An 18,711-nucleotide genomic window follows, 5' to 3' on the forward strand; every position below is an offset into this window, starting at 1 on the left:
GGTCGTCTGATGTCACCGACTGTTTACAGTAAACAGCACAAACGTCCCTCTTCATTAGTTTAGTTTTTAACTAATCATTTAACCCCTTGATGATCAAGTGATCTTTAACCTCGACCAGCACAAACAGATTAAAGAACATTACCTAACATTATTGGTTTAATGCATCTTTATATATTGGATCCCCACAGACCCATGTCTGTAATTACTGTAAGTTAAATGAGTCTATTAATCTCTTTGATTAATGTTTAAGGTCTTTTATGTGAATATAACATAGTTGCACAAGTGCAGTTTTCCTTCCCGTGTTGACATTTCTGTTGAAACCGGAAGTTAATCTGGTTTAACTGGTCAAGCTCTGTCTGGTTAGCTCGGTCCAGTTAGTCTCTGCTGGCAGATGTTTAATCCTGAAGAGCAGTGTCCATTGTTGTTATGAACGTGTGAAATGGAAACATTTCTCAGTCTTCTGCCTATCAGTATCACGTCATCATGATCATCATGCTCATGCAAATGAGAAGAAAAGTCAGAATTGTGAGAAAAAAATTGCAATTGACTTTTTTTATTTTGTCTGTGAGTGTACAGGTTCAGAGCACATGCATGTGATTTTGTGAGGAATACTATAGTGTATAGTGTACACTGCCTGCTGATTAAAAATAACAGCAGTAAATGAACCAGTGGGGATTATTGTCACGTGACTTCATTGCATGTGAATGGCATCCAGATTAATTATCTAGCTTTGATGTCGCACAAATGCAGTGTTTAAACTGTCATGGATCCTTCCGGTGACCCAGTGACCTCCAATCAGCTGCGTTTCACTGAATGAAGTCTGTCTGATTAGCTTCTTAACACAGCAGTCCTGTTAAATAGTTACTTTCTGCATTTTTGGGTTTTACGACCGTGTTAGTGCATGCTGTTTGATTGGAGCTGCACTGCACAACTAGATAACCGTTAATTAAGAGTAGACTGATGAGTTTCCAACACATTTGCATTTGTTAGTTCCCAAACTGGGGTTTATGAAGGAAAAGCTTTTGGCTTCTCTTCTGAGGCCACAAGAGGGCGCATTGGGCAAAATATTACTAATACACGTTTATTTTAAGCATTAGAAAATATAAGACTGTGAAAAACTTACATAATATTTAAAATAATGGATATAAACCAATTATAATTAAGTAGCTTAAGATGCACTTGTGTGTATATATATATATATATATGTATGTATATATGTATATGTATTTTTTTTTAAATTTAACATATTAACTTAAACTTAGTTTTAGTTTAAAACCCTGCTCTACAATATACATTAGAGTGAACTATTTTAATGCATATCGTTACAGAAATTATTTTTAAAAAATTTGTGTGGAATAGACTCATTGAGAACTGCATTATTATTCTTTCACATATACAGACACGCAACTCAATTATTAATATTATTTTTTATTATTTATGTACAGTATTTATTTAACTTTTCAGTAACCAAACAAGTCGTGTATTTAGAAAAAATGGGAAAATTACAAGTTTTTACTTAGATAATGTTTCCAGATAAAAACTCTTTAATGAGTAAATGCAAAGTCAAAAACCACAGAAAGTGTCATAGTTAGAATTGCAAGAACTAATCCACCAATTATTGGAGTAGGTTTTACTGGAAAATATCATTTAATTCACCATTTTTCCTTAGAAATACATTTAATTAAAGCATTTGGCAGACGATTCTATCCAAAGCAACTTATACTTGATCCCTAGGAATTGAACACATAACCTTGGCGTCACCAATACCTTGGTCAACTGTAGAAATTGAAAGTAAATTCAAAAAAAAAATATTTCCAGAGATCTGCAAGTAACACATCAAATTAAACATAAACATGAAACATTTGTCCGGTTGTTGAGTCTTAGTTTAGTCATAATGGAGTGTTTTTTGTATTCTTGTGAAATCAGCCCTTGACCCAGAATATCTTGTGCTTGTATCAGAATATATTTGAATGGCCTCATTCTGTGAAATCTGATCATTAATATATTGCTGATCAAACTGGGAGCAGTGCTTATATAACAGCAGCTCCTGCAGGATTTAACGACTGATCGGATGATTTATGCAATTAATAACAACTTCATAACATTGTATAATAGCGTTTAAATTAATAGTTCACCAGAAAGAAAAAAAAGCTGCTCATACTGTTCTAAAGCTGCATGACTTTCTTCTGTAAAACACAAAAGATGATATTTTGAAAGTCAGTGGTGTATGGATGACATGATTATATATTTGATTTAGATCAAAGCTTGTGTTAATAAAACATAACATTACGTGCAGGTGCAGCATATGCATGAAGAGGACAGATGTCCCGATAGAGAGAGAGAGTGTGTGTGTGTGTGTGTTCTGGAGCTGATCCTGATTATATCATCTCTTCTCGTGCTGTTCTGTTCTCTTCGTTTTGTTCTGCCTGTAGAACCGATATAACTGTGTCCAGTGTGACCCATTTACAGGACCTGAGAGAGACACGCTGCACGCTGTAGCCTACTTCCACTAGCCTATATATACCAGCACAGCAGGCTCATTCAGAAGTTGCTCTGGAAGTGTGTGTGAAGAGAGATGATGTTTAATCTGTGTGTGCATTCATCTCTGTCACTCTGAGTGTATTTGCTCAAGCCTCACTGCACTTGAATGCTAATGATATGCATATATTCCACTAATTGTCTTAATTGTATATACAGTGTGTTCATATAGTAGACATGAACTCATGAAGACATGATTTTCCACGTTGAGATATTTGTGATGCTCATATGTTCCTGAGGTTTTGATCACACAGATCTTTGGCCCTGAATACTTTATAAGAAAGTCAAATTAGCAGCAGCTGTTATACAAACTGGATCAGATGAAGCCTGCTGTCAGCTGATCTGATCGCCAGTGAACCAGGGAACGTTCTCCCAATGTTGTGACCGCTTATGAACAAATGTTCTTCCAGCAACATTAATGGAACGTTATTCATGGAATGTTTATCCTGAATCGGTTCAGTTGAACATTCAACTAACATTTTTAAATGTTGCAACTTTTGAAACAACATTTTAAACTTTTTGAGTACAAAGTTTGATACAGGTAAAAGTAACAGTCTCATAATTGCAAAATGATACAATGGAATGTTCCCGTTAACTAGAAAAAAATGTTTCTAAAACATTTTTGTTCTTCAGCTAGTAATATTAACACTTTTTAAGTTACATTATTAGTCAAGTGACATTTATTTCTGTAGTGCTTTGTATAAAACAGCTTCACAGAAATAAACAGGGAAATATTCATCAGCCGATCATAATTTGAGCTGTCAATCAGCCGGACAGAAGATTAATCTGTCATTATTCAGGTCAATTCATTTCAAAATTCATTCTCATTCAACAGTGTCAGTGCAGTTGATTGATAATATTACTGAATATTACTTGTATTTTAATTTGAATAAATATTTAATAAAATGTATTAATTGTAAAAAATAAAAAAAAATTATAATAGTAACAGATTTCTTTATATATATTAATACTTTTTTTTTAAATAAAAAGCATACAATTTTCCAATCAGTAAGATATTTTATGCCTTTGCATATCTAGAAATGTATATATTTTATTCATATATATATATATATATATATATATATATATATATATATATATATATATATATATATATATATATATATATATATATATATATATATATATATATATATATATATATATATATATATATATATAAAACCTGTATTATACAAAAATGTACAAATTATTTAAATTATAAAAAAAAAAAGTACTTACAATTTCCACATGATAATATAGTTCGCATCTTGGCATATTTAGAAAAATTTATATATCCGATATAAAAATGCCCATGGCCTTTTAACATTTGATTAATCTCCGTGTATTTTTCCAGGTGTAGAAAGCGTGAGAATCTCAGTTGTTAGGTTTTGTCTTGTTTCATCACTTGTCTTCTCGAGGCCCTCTAGTGGATGTCAGAGTCTTAGATGAGAACCACTGAATCATTACAGTGTGCACGTGGCCAAACGGAGATGAAACTGTGTGTGTGTCGTGTTTAATAGTTCTGTACGCTCTAGTGTCGTATTGATAGATAACACACCATCAGAACTGATGCAACGAGAAAAGGGAAGAAACAGAAGATCATGAGCACGAACACTGATCTCTCCAGGATGGAGACTGAGCTACATTTTACACTCGGAGAGAAACAAGCTTCCTCAGGGACGTACACACACACACACACACACACACACACACACACACTGAGACAGAGCGACACTGAAGTACTTCAGCTAGTGGAAGTGAAGCACCCGACAGACACACAGCTGCATCAACATCAGTGACGACATGGAGGATTTAACATTAGGTATGTGACTGTCTGTGTGTGTGTGTGTGTGTGAGAGAGAAACTGTGTCATTGTTTGTCAGGCATTAAGAGACCACGAGTACAATCTCAAAACCATCATTTCTAAGAGAAAATTTAGGCTAAACAGAGTATTAACAGAGCCAAAGGAGTCTGTGGCTGATGTAGAGTAAGAGTGAGCTCAGATCATCTGATGAGAAACGGGGAATATTCTTACAACTTTCAGTTAGGTGTTTTAATTAAACAGTTAAATTACTGTTAGGACAACATGTTTGTGGAACATTCTTGTAACTTGATTCACATGTTCTTATCATGTTGAGAGAAAATGTTCTTGTGTCTTGATGTTATTTGCACTTGTTGAACATGTATAACGCTGAGAAAACATTGTGACAGAATGTCCTTATTTCTACTTGAACGTCCTAACCTTTAAATGTTCTAATCATCACATGAAAATCTGTTCAAATTTTAAATGTTATTAGAATACTTTAAAAAAAGGTTCAAATAACATTTTAGATAAAAAAAGGTAGTAGAATGTAAGATAAATAACAAATTCAACAAGAAACCTGGAAATTTCAGTGTTTTAAGAATGCTTTGATAATCTAAATTAGTTCCCTGGAGTATTGAGATCTCTGAGGTGTGATTGTGTTCTGTTCACACAGATCTGAGCAGAGCTTGAGACACTGAGATCTAAACTCTAGAGACAGAAATATCTGAGAAGAGAAGAGGTTTACAGGTCATCCACAACTCATTTGACTTCCCTAATTTGATGAACTTCTATGTAATTCTGGATTGAAACAACAACAACTGAGTTTGCTTTGATGTCACGTGACTCGCATCGATCTCTGTTTAATCTCGTCTTGGACTAAATGTGAGATTGATCAGAGTACAGTAGGAGGCAGTAAACGCTGAAGGAGATCGGTGTAGTTCTGTGTTTAATCTCATTCAGAAAGCGATCTGGATCAGTGATCCTGCATAAAGCTGCATCATACAGTTAATACAATGTTAATACAGATGTGACCACTCAAACACTGAACATCTACCAGGTGAGGGATTTAGCTGCAGTCAGTTCTTTGTTCCTTTTGCATTTATTCATTTATGCAAAGTGACGTACAAATGAGGAACAAGCCATCATTTATAGTACACAATGACAGGACTGAAGAATAATCTAGATCAGTACACACACTGGAGCAGAAGAGGAAGCTACAGAGCTAATCTGGCGTGGCTCATGTGTTCTGGAGGAGGCGTGGCTTCGGAGAGTGCTGTGTTCTGGAGGAGGCGTGGCTTGCACAGTCATGTGTTCTGGAGGGGGCGTGGCTTGCACAGGCATGTGCTTATTTGTATGTTTAAATTTGATAATCGAAACTCAGCAGCAAAGACATCGGTTAATGAAATGGGATTAAATACATAAATGGTATTTGTGTTATTTATCATTTAAGTACTGAAGATTTGCATCATATGCGTTTTTTATTTTTTTTATTCCTTTGGAGGTTTACTGAATCTGTTTTGTTGCAGTGAGATGAATGAATGTATGCTCACATAAACCTTCATTCAGGACATGAAGCAGGCATCTGAGACAAAAAGAACCATCAAACATATGATATAACATTAATAGCGGACAAGGAGGAACTAAACAGACAGGGTTTTTAAACACAAGTAAAGTAATCAGGGGAATGGAAACAGGTGGGGTTTAATCAATTAACTAAACAAGGAGCGGAAGGGACCAAAATAGGGAAACACGGAAGGAACCGAAAGTCCATGATCGTGAGTTATTCCTGTGATGCTTCATCACGGCTCAATATATTTCACTGTCATTATCAGTGTTGAAAACTATTTTGCTGCTTCATATTTTGTGTGGAAAAGATGATGCACTTTATTTTTCAGGATTTTTTGATAAATATAAAGTTTAATAAACAGCATTTATTTACATTTTATCAAATATATTAATTACATTTGTTAACACATTTATTAAATAGAAATCATTTTAAATGTATTCACTCACTTTTTTGTCACTTTCATGCATGAAAAATAAAATTATTCTCTTTTTTTAAATCTTAAATAAATAAAAAAAATCACATGGGTCGTCCCTCAGAGGTCGGAATATACGGAAATCCATATTCATACAGGAAAAAGTTCCAGAGTTTTTATTTGTTCGGTTGTTTTGATATTCACCAGGCCAAGGTCTTTAGTTTTCTCTCCAGTGCTTCACACACACTCCAGCTCCGCTACGATGCTCAGGGTTTCTCTTCTGCTCCGTGCAGGGTTTCTGAGGTCGTGTGTCATCGGTCATGGCGCTGGTCCACTCTCTGACCGTGTCCACTGAGCGTCCAGGACCAGGCCTGATGGGAGCGATGGGTGCCGTCAGCAGCATGATGCAGAGTCACGTCTCTTATCCTGACCGTGCTAACATTGAGGTCAGCACCAGGTTCCGTAAGGGCACGCCGGGCTCGGGACGCCTGCTGTCCGAATCCTCACAGGGAAGTCAGACTCCGTCCAGCAAGAGGAGGAACGTCTCCGACAGAGCCCAGGGCTTCGGGACTCGCTCAAATTCACACCAGGACTTAATAAGAGACTGGACCCATAATCATCTGTGTGTGGACGCACCCCCGAGACTGGTCCCAGTGTCTGGACAGCTAGGAAGAGTGAGTTCAGGGTCAGAGAACAATAAAATAAGAGGAATTAGTCAAATTAAATGTAATAACAAAAAGTCTGACTACTGTATACACACATAAACACACACACACACACACACATAATGAAAACATTATCGAAAAAATATCGAAATAAATTATTTTTCATATAGAAAACGAATAGAGTTTAAGTGATGGATGATCAAGTGTTTTTAAAAAGAAAGAAGACAAATAGATAAAATCATGACTAACACATCATGATTTCTGATGTTTGTTTCTCTCAGAGCGATCAGCAGACCCTAATCAGACCCAGTGCCTTCAAACCCGTGCTCCCGAGGAGCCGAAACGGCGTGCAGTATCTGTCCCCGCGGCTCGGAGCCGGTCTGTCGGGAAGCCAAGGAAACCTCAGCATGAGTTCTCCAGAAGATGAAGACGTCTCGACCGTGACGACGGAGCGGCGCAGCACTTACAGCGGCGCTCGCGATGCTCTGTTCAGCCAGTCCTTTACCATGAGCCAGAGCCAGAACCAGAGCCAGAGCCGGAGCCAGAGCCAGAGCCAGAGCCAGAGCCGGAGCCAGAGCCGGAGCGAGGACAGTAAACATCACGGAAACTCCAACTCGGACAGCGGCCGCTCCTCGTCCAGCAAGAGCACGGGTTCCCTGCTGACCGAACCGCTGTCCCCGGCACCCATCCAGACCTACGAGGCCATCGTCAGAGACCTGGAGGACAAGCTGAGGGAGCAAGACCTGGAGCTGCAGCAGCTCCGAGAAAACCTGGACCACAACGAAGTAGCCATCTGTCAGGTGTGTGAGAGACATGCTTCATCTCCACCGGAACGGTTCGTCCACACAAAAATGACAACTCTGTCATTAACTGCTCACCCTCATGTCGTTCCAAACCTGTAAGACCTTGGTTCACCTTCAGAACACCGAGTAAGATATCTCTGATGAAATCTGAGAGCTCTCTGACCCTCCACAGACAGCAACACAGATCCCAGAAACATCGATGAGAGGAGAAGAACTGTTGAATAAAGTCATTATTTGTGTACTATGTGTGTGGACCTGAGAACATTTCAGGTGTTCTGAAGATGAACAAAGGTCTTGGAACGACATGAGGGTTAATGAGTAATTAATGATAGAGTTTTCATCTTTGGGTGAACTGTCTCTTTAACAGTCCTTGAACATAAGAACTAACCTGTGTGTGTGTGTGTGTGTGTGTGTGTGCAGGTGTACGAGGAGCGTCAGAAGCACACGGAGCTGGACATGGAGGAGTTCAGACAGACGTGTGCGGCGAAGATGCAGAAGGCGTCTCATAAAGCGCAGCGCGAGCATCAGCTCCTGCAGCTCCAGGTGTTTCAGCTTCAGCAGGAGAAGAAGAAGCAGCAGGACGACATGACACAGCTCCAGCAGGAGCACCAGAGACTCGAGGAGCGCTGCACATCCTACGAACGAGAACACACACAGCTGGGGCCCAGACTGGAGGAGACCAAGTGGGAGGTGAGGATCTTTCTAGAAGGAGAAAGTGTGTTCATAATAGAGTTGCACCGAACGACCGGTATTAGATACGCAACATTGCAGGCCCAAAATCATTCAACACAATTAGAAAGTGATTTTACAGAATAGAAGCCCAATAACACGTTTTTGAACAAATCAAGTGAATCAATGATTCATTAACCTGTTCATAAAGACAGCAGTCACTTGTCTTGTTTCTGAATGAATCAGAATCTGTGGAACGACTAAATTACTCTCATTCAAGTCATTTGGCGCCACCTACTGGCTCAAACTTCATTTGGCGTCTACAATACATTATATGGGTCAAAATGATACTTTTTTCTTTTTTCAAGTAAAGATGTTCCATGAAGATATTTTATAAATGTCCTACCTAAAACTTAATGTTTGATTAGTAATATGCATTGCTTAGAACTTCATTTGAACAACTTTAAAGATGATTTTCTCAATATTTAGATGTTTTTGCTCCCTCAGATTCCAGATTTTCTAATAGTTGTATCTCAGACAAATATTGTCCTCCGAACAAACCACACATCACTGGAGAGATCATTTATTCAGCTTCACATGATGTAGAAATCTAAATGTGCAAAAATGGAGTCTTATGACTGGTCCAGACTCACATATAGTTTATTATAATGAATATTCTATTAATCAGAAGTCAGATTAACCAGGTTCTGATCTCTTGTCTCTCTCAGGTGTGTCAGAAGTCTGGAGAGATCTCCCTGCTGAAGCAGCAGATGAAGGAGCTGCAGGGGGATGTGGCGCAGCGTGTCGGTGAGCTGGTGACGCTGCGTGGACAGATGCGAGAGGTTCGAGCCGAGCTTCAGACGTGTCAGAGTCAGCTGCAGGAGGCGCACACAGCCTCACGCACACGGACGCTGGAGCTCGAGGTCTGTGAGAACGAACTGCAGCGCCACAGGAGCGAGAACCAGCTGCTCCGGGACAGAATAAGCCGCATGGAAGAAGAGTCGTCTCGCTCGAGCGTCGATGACAGCGAGGAACTGAAGGCACACAAGCAGCAGAACGACCGTCTGACAGCAGAGCTCGCTCACGAACGCCAGCACTCCTCTGATCAGGCGTCTGCGTTCGAGAGCGAGATAAAGAGCTGGGAGGAGGAGAAGGATAAAGTGATCCGCTATCAGTCTCAGCTGCAGCAGAACTACGTGCAGATGTACAAGAGGAACCGAGATCTGGAGCGATCGCTCCGTCAGCTCCACCTCGAGCTGGAGAACCGGGAACAGGACGATGACAGCAGCGGGAACGAAGTCACGTTCGGCGACATCGCTGCGACCGAGATCTGACATCAGTAATCGTCTTCTGTTCTCAGATAGTGCTGTCAAACTATTAAATCCTGATTAATCACATCCACGTAATATATACACAGTACACACACATTGTGTAAACATTTTAATATTCCTTTATTTGACAGCACTATTCTGAAAACAGAGTAAGGGGATGTTCACACAGAACATGTTTTTGGCACGTAGGAAGTGGAAAAGGGAAAAAACATGTTTTTTGTTAATTGAACAACTTAAGTTGAGCGCTGAATTTTATGCGTGGAACTCTACAAACACATCTGTGTTGGAGAGAAAAACAATGTAATATAAGAGTGGAACAGGAAACGCTTCTGTGTGAACAGACAGAGCTCAGTGCTTACACATTATGAAGTACTCTGCTCTTATCAACAGCAACAGAACTGCATCTGTATTGCTATTCAATAATCATCTATAACTGCGAGGACATGAGCAGCAGTAATTCTGACAGGAGCTGAACATGTCTTTATTAAACTAATGTCAGCAATATTCATTATTTTCTAAAAAGCTATTGACTGTGATATTTGTAGTAAAATAAGCCCATTACTGCCACTGTGAATAGATCTTGTGGGTGACTGTGCTGGTGTTGTCATTTTTTTATGAAACCAATTCACTGTATATTTTCTGTGCTGTATATTTAATGTTCCTATGAGCTGTTTGTAATTAAACACCTGCAATGACTCGCTGGTACTTTCTGTTCAGAAACCGCTGCAGCAAATATTTCTGACAATATTAAAAATAAACATGGGGTAAAAAATTGACATTTTAGAACATTCCCATATTTTTGGTGAAAAACTAGAATGCTGTGAAAGAAACATTTTTGTAACCTTTTAAATAACTTTCTAACCACACCAAGAAACCTGGACAAGTCAGCGTTTTAGAAACACTTAAAGCTCAGATGTGAAGTGTAGTTCCTCCTGAGATCATACGTACGGTGAGACTCCGGGAACTTTGACCACGAGCTCCATGGGGTTGATGCTCTTATTACTGAAGGCCTGTCGAATGATCTCCACAGCGTCCTGATGGGTGACGGCCTGCAGAGAGACACCATCCACCGACACCAGCTCAAAACCAGCCTGAGACACACAGAGCAGATCCCTGACTCGCAGTGAACCACACACACACACACACACACACACACTCACACACGTTACCCGCAGAGCATCGCTAGCAGATGCAGCTCCTCCTGGGAAAATCCTCTCGATCTTCACCACGGGCTGAACCCTCGACTCTGATCCTCCGGATACACTGATCCCTGCTCACACACACACACACATATATACACTTTATCTGTTTGTGAGGTCTTAATCTTGTACTGTATATTTAAATATATCTTTTATGAAGCATGTTATGAAAGAAAAAGATTATATTTCAACAACAACAAATAGAAATTGTAGCCTATAATTCAGAAGACCTGTGAATATTGTGCTGGACAATGAGGGTGTACAATCAATGGTTGTTTTTAGAAAACATCTTTACATACAAAACAAGAAACAGAATATTTCTGTCATCCATAACAGCTCGTCCTTAAATAACAGCTTCTTTAAGCAGTCTCAAGTCTCGGGTGTATTTGTACCATTACACAACAATACATTGTATGGGTCAAAATGATCAATTTTTCTTTTATGCCAAAAATCATTAGGATATTAAGATCATGTTCCATGAAGATATTAAGTACATTTCCTACCATAAATATTACAAAACTTAATGTTTGATTAGTAATATGCATTACTAAGATCTTCATCTGAACAACTTTAAAGATGATTTTCTCAATATTTAGATTTTTTTGCTCCCTCAGATTCCAGATTTTCTAATAGTTGTATCTCAGACAAATATTGTCCTCCGAACAAACCACACATCACTGGAGAGATCATTTATTCAGCTCCAGATGATGCATAGATCAAGTTTGACCCTTACTACACATCACATGGTACTCTTCTATTTAGATGCACTGAACAGAATGAAAAGGAAACGGTGGATACCCAGAGACTGCTTGGTTTTGCTGATGTGTACGGTGCTGAGCTCAAACTCTTCACAGGTGTGTTTCTCACATACAGACTCCAGCGCAGGTGACACGGTGGAACTATGGGACTTCTTCAGGGAACCGAAGACCTGTGAGAGCAGCGGTCTCTTGTGTCGAGGTGCGTCCACTACAGTGATGCTGCGGCTGAGAGCGTCGTCCAGCGTTGGTCCAGAGTCTGGACGCGTGTTCTCCGTCAGCAGCCAGTTGGGAAGCAGCGCAGACGTCCTGGAGGAGGTTAATGAGTCTGAATGACCGTAGGTGTCCACAGGAACGTCCAGTAACGCACTGAAGCCTCTGGACTCGTTCTGGTCTTGACCGCAGGACAGACGCAGCTGCTCAAGACCTTCCAGAAGCTGATTCTGTCTCTCAAGATCCTCCACCGCATGAAGCTCCAATCCACCACTGAGATCTGAGGCAGAGAGATACGCTTTTCATTTATCATTTGGAGTAATGTTCATTGATAAATAGCACACAACAAAACCAGCAATCAGTCTGAATCAGTTTGAGATTGTCTAATCTTCAAACGACGTTTGAACCCAGCTGGCATTTCAACATTTATTCAAGGGTGAATAAGCCCCAAGAAGCTGTGCTTTACAGTGAATTAATAACAGTGAAGGGGTGTTGTTAGGCATGATGCGAAGCAGAGTTTGTAAAACAGTTATTCCATATACATAGTAAGGTTTCATGAAATAAAACAGAGTAAATAAAGTGTAATGATCTTAATAACAACAGTATTCTTCCACCAAACAATGTAGCTCCTCACAAACAGTTGTGGTTGCTGAGCAACAGAAAACGTAAACAAAGGTGAATGTTACTTTGTAGAGTTATTTAGAACAGCTTTGAACACGGCTCAGCCAATCAGAATCAAGCACCGGAACTCTCTGTGCAACTTTGTTTCACTGTAACTTCAACAGATCTCTAGTGTTGGTGTAAAAATAAACAGTTTCAGCATTGTTTTCAGCTATTAGTCAGTTATACATGATGGCTGGGAAGTTTTTTAACAGTAGATGGGATTATTAATAGATATAACGTACCTGGTGCAGGTGTGACGAGGGGGGCGTGGCCTGACTGAGGAGAACTTCTGCCTAATTAAAACACGAGACGAATCTAGTGAACTATGAGCCACTGTCAAGATGCATTATTATTAGTAGTAGTATTTGAAGATTGTGATAACTTTACGTGAGCGACTCTTCAGAATATCATAAGCGTCTTCTTCGGATGGAGACACCATGCTGTTGAAGAGCAGAAGATCACTGGAGGACACGAGAGATCTGAGAGGAACAGAGACACATGAGTAACATCTGTGTGAAGCATACACAGATAAAACAGTTACTCTTCTCATGTGCACTTCTGGGATCTGAATGTAACTGTGCATTAACTCATAATTTAAACCACAGCATGTTTTGTGGCATTGAAAGGTCTGAGGTCTGAGCCTGCGAGAGGACAGTGATCTGGTGAACCATGAACCAGTGTTTAATGTGTTTTAAGTGATCGGGGGCCAGTTTTTAATCACAAACTTTCCTTGACATTTTTGAAAAGTTTCCCGTACGAATGATCAATCCGTGTGAAAAAGATCCCGAACATGACTGGAAACTCTCTGTAAGATGCTTTAGTTTGTGGATTGGTCACTGTGTGCTCTCACCTGATCTCTCGGAGCAGAAGGAGCTTCTCTGGCGTGTTCAGGACGGCTAGCAGCTCATGCACGAGCGTCGTCAGCTCTCGCTCTGATAAATACTGGAAGAACAGCACCAGTTTTGCCTCTGGACAAAGAAAAGCTTTAATGATGTGCGATCACCAGGTTGAATCTCTCTTACCCGCTCACAGATGTCCATGAGCATGAGCACATCTTCCTCCTCCAGTAATCTGAGGGCCATTGCTCGCACCTGATTTAGAGCGTCCCTCTCAGATAAACCTGCATCTGTAGAAACATCCAGCACGGTCAGGTTTAGAGCAGATTTCTCTCATTCTTATACATGCATTCAGCAACGGACTTTCATAATCATAAAAAACTGCTCTAATGCATGATAAAATAATTGTCTGCGTTATTCAATTAATGTGTTAACGTGCCATATAAATATGAAACATTTGTTTAGCAATATTTTTAGTACTGAATTAAAATAAAAAACATTAATAATGAGCATTTATCTATTTTTTTATTTCGTTTTCAATGCCTTTCAATGCAATGGATGTCTGCTGCATGAAGGACAGACGCAGTGCTGTTTCAGATTTTGATGTCTGATATTACCCAGAATGCTCTCTGAGCGGGACGGAGATCTGGAGCGTGATCTTGAGGAATCTCTCCTTCGAAACAGACTGAAGAAGGTTTTAGAGCGCTGCAGCGGACTGCTTCCCTCTTCTCCTCTTTCTGTCTGCTTCCTCTTCTGTTTCTTCTCCTCTTCTGTGAGAAACAGAGCGTTTAGCGGTCGATAAACAAGGGCATGAAATCAGACAGACAGATGACTGTTGACAAATGTTACATCTGGAGGTATTTGAACTTCAAAAATTGAATTAAACTGTCAGTTTTCAGGTTTGTGTATAAAAAAAAATTGGAAATAGAATTTCTTCACAAATCTATTTATTGGAATATAAATCTATCCATACTGCTATAACTAGTACTAAAGAAGAAGAGATGAACGCTTTACTACAGCGACTCATCACAACACACTGGGGGCATCAAAACCACATTTACTGCTAAAATTGACCAAATTTGAGTTTGAGTTTGAATTTGAGTTTCATGTCAAAAATAAAAAGCACAAAGATTATTAGATGTGGTCGTCGTATGTGGCTGCATGTGCTCTCAGTGTACCCCACCTGACACAGTCACATGACTTCGAGTTCGGCGTATCGGAGGACTCGCTCGGCTGAAAGCTGACAGCAGAGATGTTTTCCTGTCTTCCCATCTTCTCTCTCCCGACGCTCCTTCGCTCCGGATCCTGGAGTCCTGCAGCAGTTCTGTGGGTCCTCGGCTCACGGTCCGCAGCTGCTCCGAACGACTGTCACTATCAGTGGAATCTGGATGAAACTGAGCCTCGGTGGAGCCGCAGACGTCAGCCATTTTGGCTCTTAGAGGCAAGCTAACAGGAAGTGTGGCTTGAGAGAGTCTGCTGACGGAGCCGAGGGGGGTCCCGGAGGACAGAGAGGAGGCAGATGAGAGCGACTCCGACCCTTGAGAGGACGAATAGACGGGTCCGCTGCCTGCTGGGAGAGGTCAGAGGTCAACACTGAACACTTTATATTACTGTGTAAATGTTGATAAAAGAAACTCACTTTTATTCACCCAGCTGAGTTCTGTCACCATTTCTTTGTAGGCTGGATATCTGCCTGCTTCCTGTGAACACACACTCATAAACACGCTGTCAGTCTGTCATCAAACTATACTGTCAGATAAACACCTTACATATTTTCAGAAGTTCCCTTCAGATATTATATATATATTTTACATTCTTATCATTTGATTAATATTTCATGGTTCTCCGTCGGTAAATAGTCACATGATGTGCAATTATACATAAAACTTTTTATCTTTTAATATTAAAATAATAATTGTAATATTTTATCTTTAGGTTAGATTTGTTTTGATGTTAAAATTATCTTAATCTTACATATTTATAGTTTAATTTGAGTGTTTTTCTTTAAATGTTTTGATTTTAAAATTATTTTAGTTTTACATTTTTTATTATTTAATTCATATTTTAAAGTTTTAACCAACACTTATGTTTATGGTTCTGTGATGTTGATTAAGGGTCACATGACATGCAAAATACATTTTCAAATAAATATAATGTATAAAACATTTATTTGTAGTGAGCATTTTAATTGACCTTTTTTGTTTTTAAATGACTGTTTAATTTGACATTTTTAATGATTTAGTGAATTTAGGTTTTTTTTTTTTTTTGCGAAACACTGTGTTAGAGAAACCTGACTGTTTTGTCCTTACTGGCAAAAAAATAAGTATTAAAACGGTTTGTCTGGGTCCTGGTCATGAGGGTTTGGGTTTGCAGGAAGAGCTGATCCAGGAACAGAGTGAATAATGCACAGCCTGACACACACAGAAACCAGAGAGCCACATCAGCCATCTGCTCTGTGTGAGTGTGTGTGTGTGTGTGTGTGTGTGAGACTCACTTTAATAGTCAGGATGACATGAGGCTGACTCTTCAGCACTTCCACTGCTCTGTAATGGTTGATGTTCTCAAAGCTCACGCCATTGGCCGACAGGATCTGATCCCCTATCTTAACTCCGCCCTGTTCTGCCAGACCCCCGGGATCCAGCCTGCAAACAGCCAATCAGACACTAGTGCTCTGTTCATATCACATTACACACTGTATCAGAGCTTGAGGAGTTTTTCTGTGACTGCTTCAGTAGCTGGTTCACAACGAGCGAAACAAAGCGTGATTATTAACTCTAATACATTATGTGTTCATGTGTATAATTCCTAAATTGTGAGTTACTGGGTCTGATGTGGCTTAGGTTTAACGTGGTCTGGTGTCTAATGTGGTTTAAGGGTTGTATTGTGGTTTGTTTTTTATTTTATTGGTCTGTCTGACTCTAAAACTCTTTTTGTTACTCGAAGTAAAAGTAACTTAAACTAAAACTAAATATAAAAAATAACCCTAAAACGACATTATTTAAGCTAGTTAGCAAGGCAATGTTTCTCTTTTTCATTTAGTTTATTTGTGTATAAAAAAATAATGAAATAATATGTCATGAAAACCAAACAGACCTATTTAAAAAATAAAAATGACAAACAAAATTAATAAAACCTTTAAATTAAAAAATAAATAAATAAATTATATATATATATATATATATATATATATATATATATATATATATATATATATTAACATTTAAATATGTATAAAAAATATAAATAAACATAAAAACTAACTCTAAAATATAAATACAAAATATTATCGTATCTCTAAAAATATAAAGTAATGATACTAAAATACCCCTGATGACCTCAGCTCTTTCTGTCTGATGCGAAGATCTTCAAACTTACTTTAAAAAATATTTGACATTTTCAGACAAGGCTTTGTCAAGCCAACATCAGCGTATTCTGACTTTATTGATCTAGTTGAAGAATTCATGTTTGATTTGTTGGACTAATTTTAGTGTTAAAACACCCAAAGGCATTCATAAGTGTGATGAAATAAAGGTTTGTAGGATCAGTAGTGGTGTGTGTCTGCGTCCGTCCTGACTTTGAGATGTAGATGCCCAGGCTGTATTCTCGTCCTCCGCGGATGTTGAGTCCCAGACAGGACTGGTGTTCAGAGAGATGGAGGTGAACCGTCCGACACAGCGCTCCATCTGAGACGGGAGCGTCCGACTCCTCCACCACCATCCGCCGATGGATCAGATCCACCCTGGCCACACACACACACACACTGAGGATCTCTGCTCTGGAGCCGGGGCGCTCAGTGAGGCTGATGATGCTCACCAGGTGGTCTTCTCGTTAGTGTAACGAAGGCCAGGCACGAGTCCCACGCGCTGGATGAGCAGATGGAGACGAGTGTGACCCGTCAACACATTCACAGCGCTGCTCATACTGATGTTCTCCAGACTCACGCCGTTCACCTCCAGCAGCTTATCACCGACACACAGACCCGCCAGCTCTACACACACACACACACAGCGACATTGTACATAATTATAAATGTACCAGAATTAACCAAAGGCTGTTTTTCCTCCGTAGTCCATGATTACGATGATTGTAAATTGCATTTAAAAGATTGCACACTTTAGTTGTTTCTCTCTTTCCATGCCCTAGTTTCATATATTCACTCTTTCAGAGATGTGCAGATTTTCATGAAGACATTATTTAGTATGATTCACTGAAAGCTGAAGTCTCTGACCTGCGGCGCTGTTTTTCTGCACTCTGCTGATGAAGACGTGGAGTCCGTGTTCAGATCCTCCTCGCACACTGAAGCCCAGCTGACCATCATCTGCTCTGATGACCGTCAGCCTCATGATCTCACCTGCACACACACACACACACACACACACACACACGCTCAGCGGTCAGTGGTCAGCGCTTCATTCAGAGTCACCTGAGCTGCTTCACCTGTGTCAGCCTCCATCTGTGAGTCTCTGAGAGTCCGAGACGATGAACTGATCCCAGAACAGCTGATCTCTCAGCTCACTGCCACACAAACACATCATCAATCAATCAAACCAAAACTCCCGCCACTGATGATCCGCACCAAACACTGGGGAACAGGATCACAATATTGAAAAAAAAAAATCACTAAAATAATTTTTTATGACAGCTTATTTATTCAACTTTCAGGTGATGTATGAATCTGACTGGTTTTGTTCTCCAGGGTCAAATATTTTTATTATGATCGTTTTATTGATGTTACTGTATTTGATGAAAGCCGTCTCATTGACTCGTGAACGCGCTTCTCTTTTAGTGAACGTGATGTAGACGTGCGCGTGCCGTAATCTCGAGCCTCAGGTTACATTTAGCGCCTAAGATCGGTTAAAGTAATACAAAAAAACAATAACTTACATGTCAAAATAACTGTGGATATATAGAGAGTGTTTAATATGTTCAAACTCATACTAACGTTTGCTGTAAGCAGCAGAACTGGTCATGTTATGTTATATTTCAGACTAACGTGTCAATATGAAACGCTCCGTGTTGCTTCAGTCACTAAATAACACACCTGAGAGACGCTACAGGTGAATACATACACTCATAAAACAACAAGAGCTCTTTAATCGACACTTTAACCGACAGATGAAACTTTTACCTGTGTAAGTCGTAGCTGAGGAGCGCATCGTAATTTCTGACACCGCAACTGTTAACTGTCCTCTGCCGTGACCCGCTCTCTGATTGGCTACAGTGAGAAGGTAGCGACATTCCTATTGGACGCCA

The 18,711-nt window shown here is 39.6% G+C and overlaps 2 protein-coding genes across 3 annotated transcripts; one reads left to right on the forward strand and one right to left on the reverse strand.

Annotated features, from left to right (window-relative positions):
* Nucleotides 1-6,228: 6,228 nt before the first annotated feature.
* pdzd7b (PDZ domain containing 7b) lies at nt 6,229-18,656 on the reverse strand. 2 transcript variants are annotated; one of them, XM_052571114.1, is made up of 17 exons: nt 18,587-18,656; nt 17,896-17,973; nt 17,687-17,809; nt 17,272-17,446; nt 17,033-17,197; nt 15,953-16,100; nt 15,098-15,158; nt 14,642-15,025; nt 14,076-14,228; nt 13,645-13,748; nt 13,473-13,564; nt 13,010-13,101; nt 12,865-12,915; nt 11,790-12,239; nt 10,962-11,062; nt 10,741-10,883; nt 6,229-6,989 (listed from the first exon to the last, which is right to left on the reverse strand). In XM_052571114.1, exons 2-17 carry the CDS (start codon nt 17,909-17,911, stop codon nt 6,941-6,943), a joined length of 2,307 nt encoding a protein of 768 aa, XP_052427074.1. In that variant the 5' UTR covers nt 17,912-17,973; nt 18,587-18,656; the 3' UTR covers nt 6,229-6,940. The 2 variants fall into 2 exon arrangements, with proteins under 2 accessions (XP_052427074.1, XP_052427073.1); XM_052571113.1 differs by having other exon boundaries at nt 14,642-15,028.
* On the forward strand, nt 6,645-10,487 carry LOC127969265 (leucine zipper putative tumor suppressor 2 homolog). Its single transcript, XM_052571115.1, has 4 exons — nt 6,645-6,998; nt 7,271-7,789; nt 8,213-8,482; nt 9,190-10,487. The coding sequence occupies exons 1-4, from the start codon at nt 6,645-6,647 to the stop codon at nt 9,793-9,795; spliced, it is 1,749 nt and encodes a 582-aa protein (XP_052427075.1). The 3' UTR covers nt 9,796-10,487.
* Nucleotides 18,657-18,711: the final 55 nt, after the last annotated feature.

The sequence above is a fragment of the Carassius gibelio genome, chromosome B12, assembly GCF_023724105.1.
Source record: "Carassius gibelio isolate Cgi1373 ecotype wild population from Czech Republic chromosome B12, carGib1.2-hapl.c, whole genome shotgun sequence".
Taxonomy (NCBI): domain Eukaryota; kingdom Metazoa; phylum Chordata; class Actinopteri; order Cypriniformes; family Cyprinidae; genus Carassius; species Carassius gibelio.

Bases quoted from the DNA above. Each gene is read 5' to 3' on its own strand.
- LOC127969265 (XM_052571115.1), top strand. From the start codon at position 6,645: ATGGCGCTGGTCCACTCTCTGACCGTGTCCACTGAGCGTCCAGGACCA. The intron at 6,999-7,270 runs GTGAGTTCAGGG...TGTTTCTCTCAG, and splicing joins TGTCTGGACAGCTAGGAAGA to AGCGATCAGCAGACCCTAAT. The intron at 7,790-8,212 runs GTGTGTGAGAGA...GTGTGTGTGCAG, and splicing joins ACGAAGTAGCCATCTGTCAG to GTGTACGAGGAGCGTCAGAA.
- pdzd7b (XM_052571113.1), bottom strand. The intron at 12,240-12,864 runs GTACGTTATATC...TCTCTGCCTCAG, and splicing joins CCTCGTCACACCTGCACCAG to ATCTCAGTGGTGGATTGGAG. The intron at 10,884-10,961 runs GTAACGTGTGTG...TGTGTGTCTCAG, and splicing joins CTGCTAGCGATGCTCTGCGG to GCTGGTTTTGAGCTGGTGTC.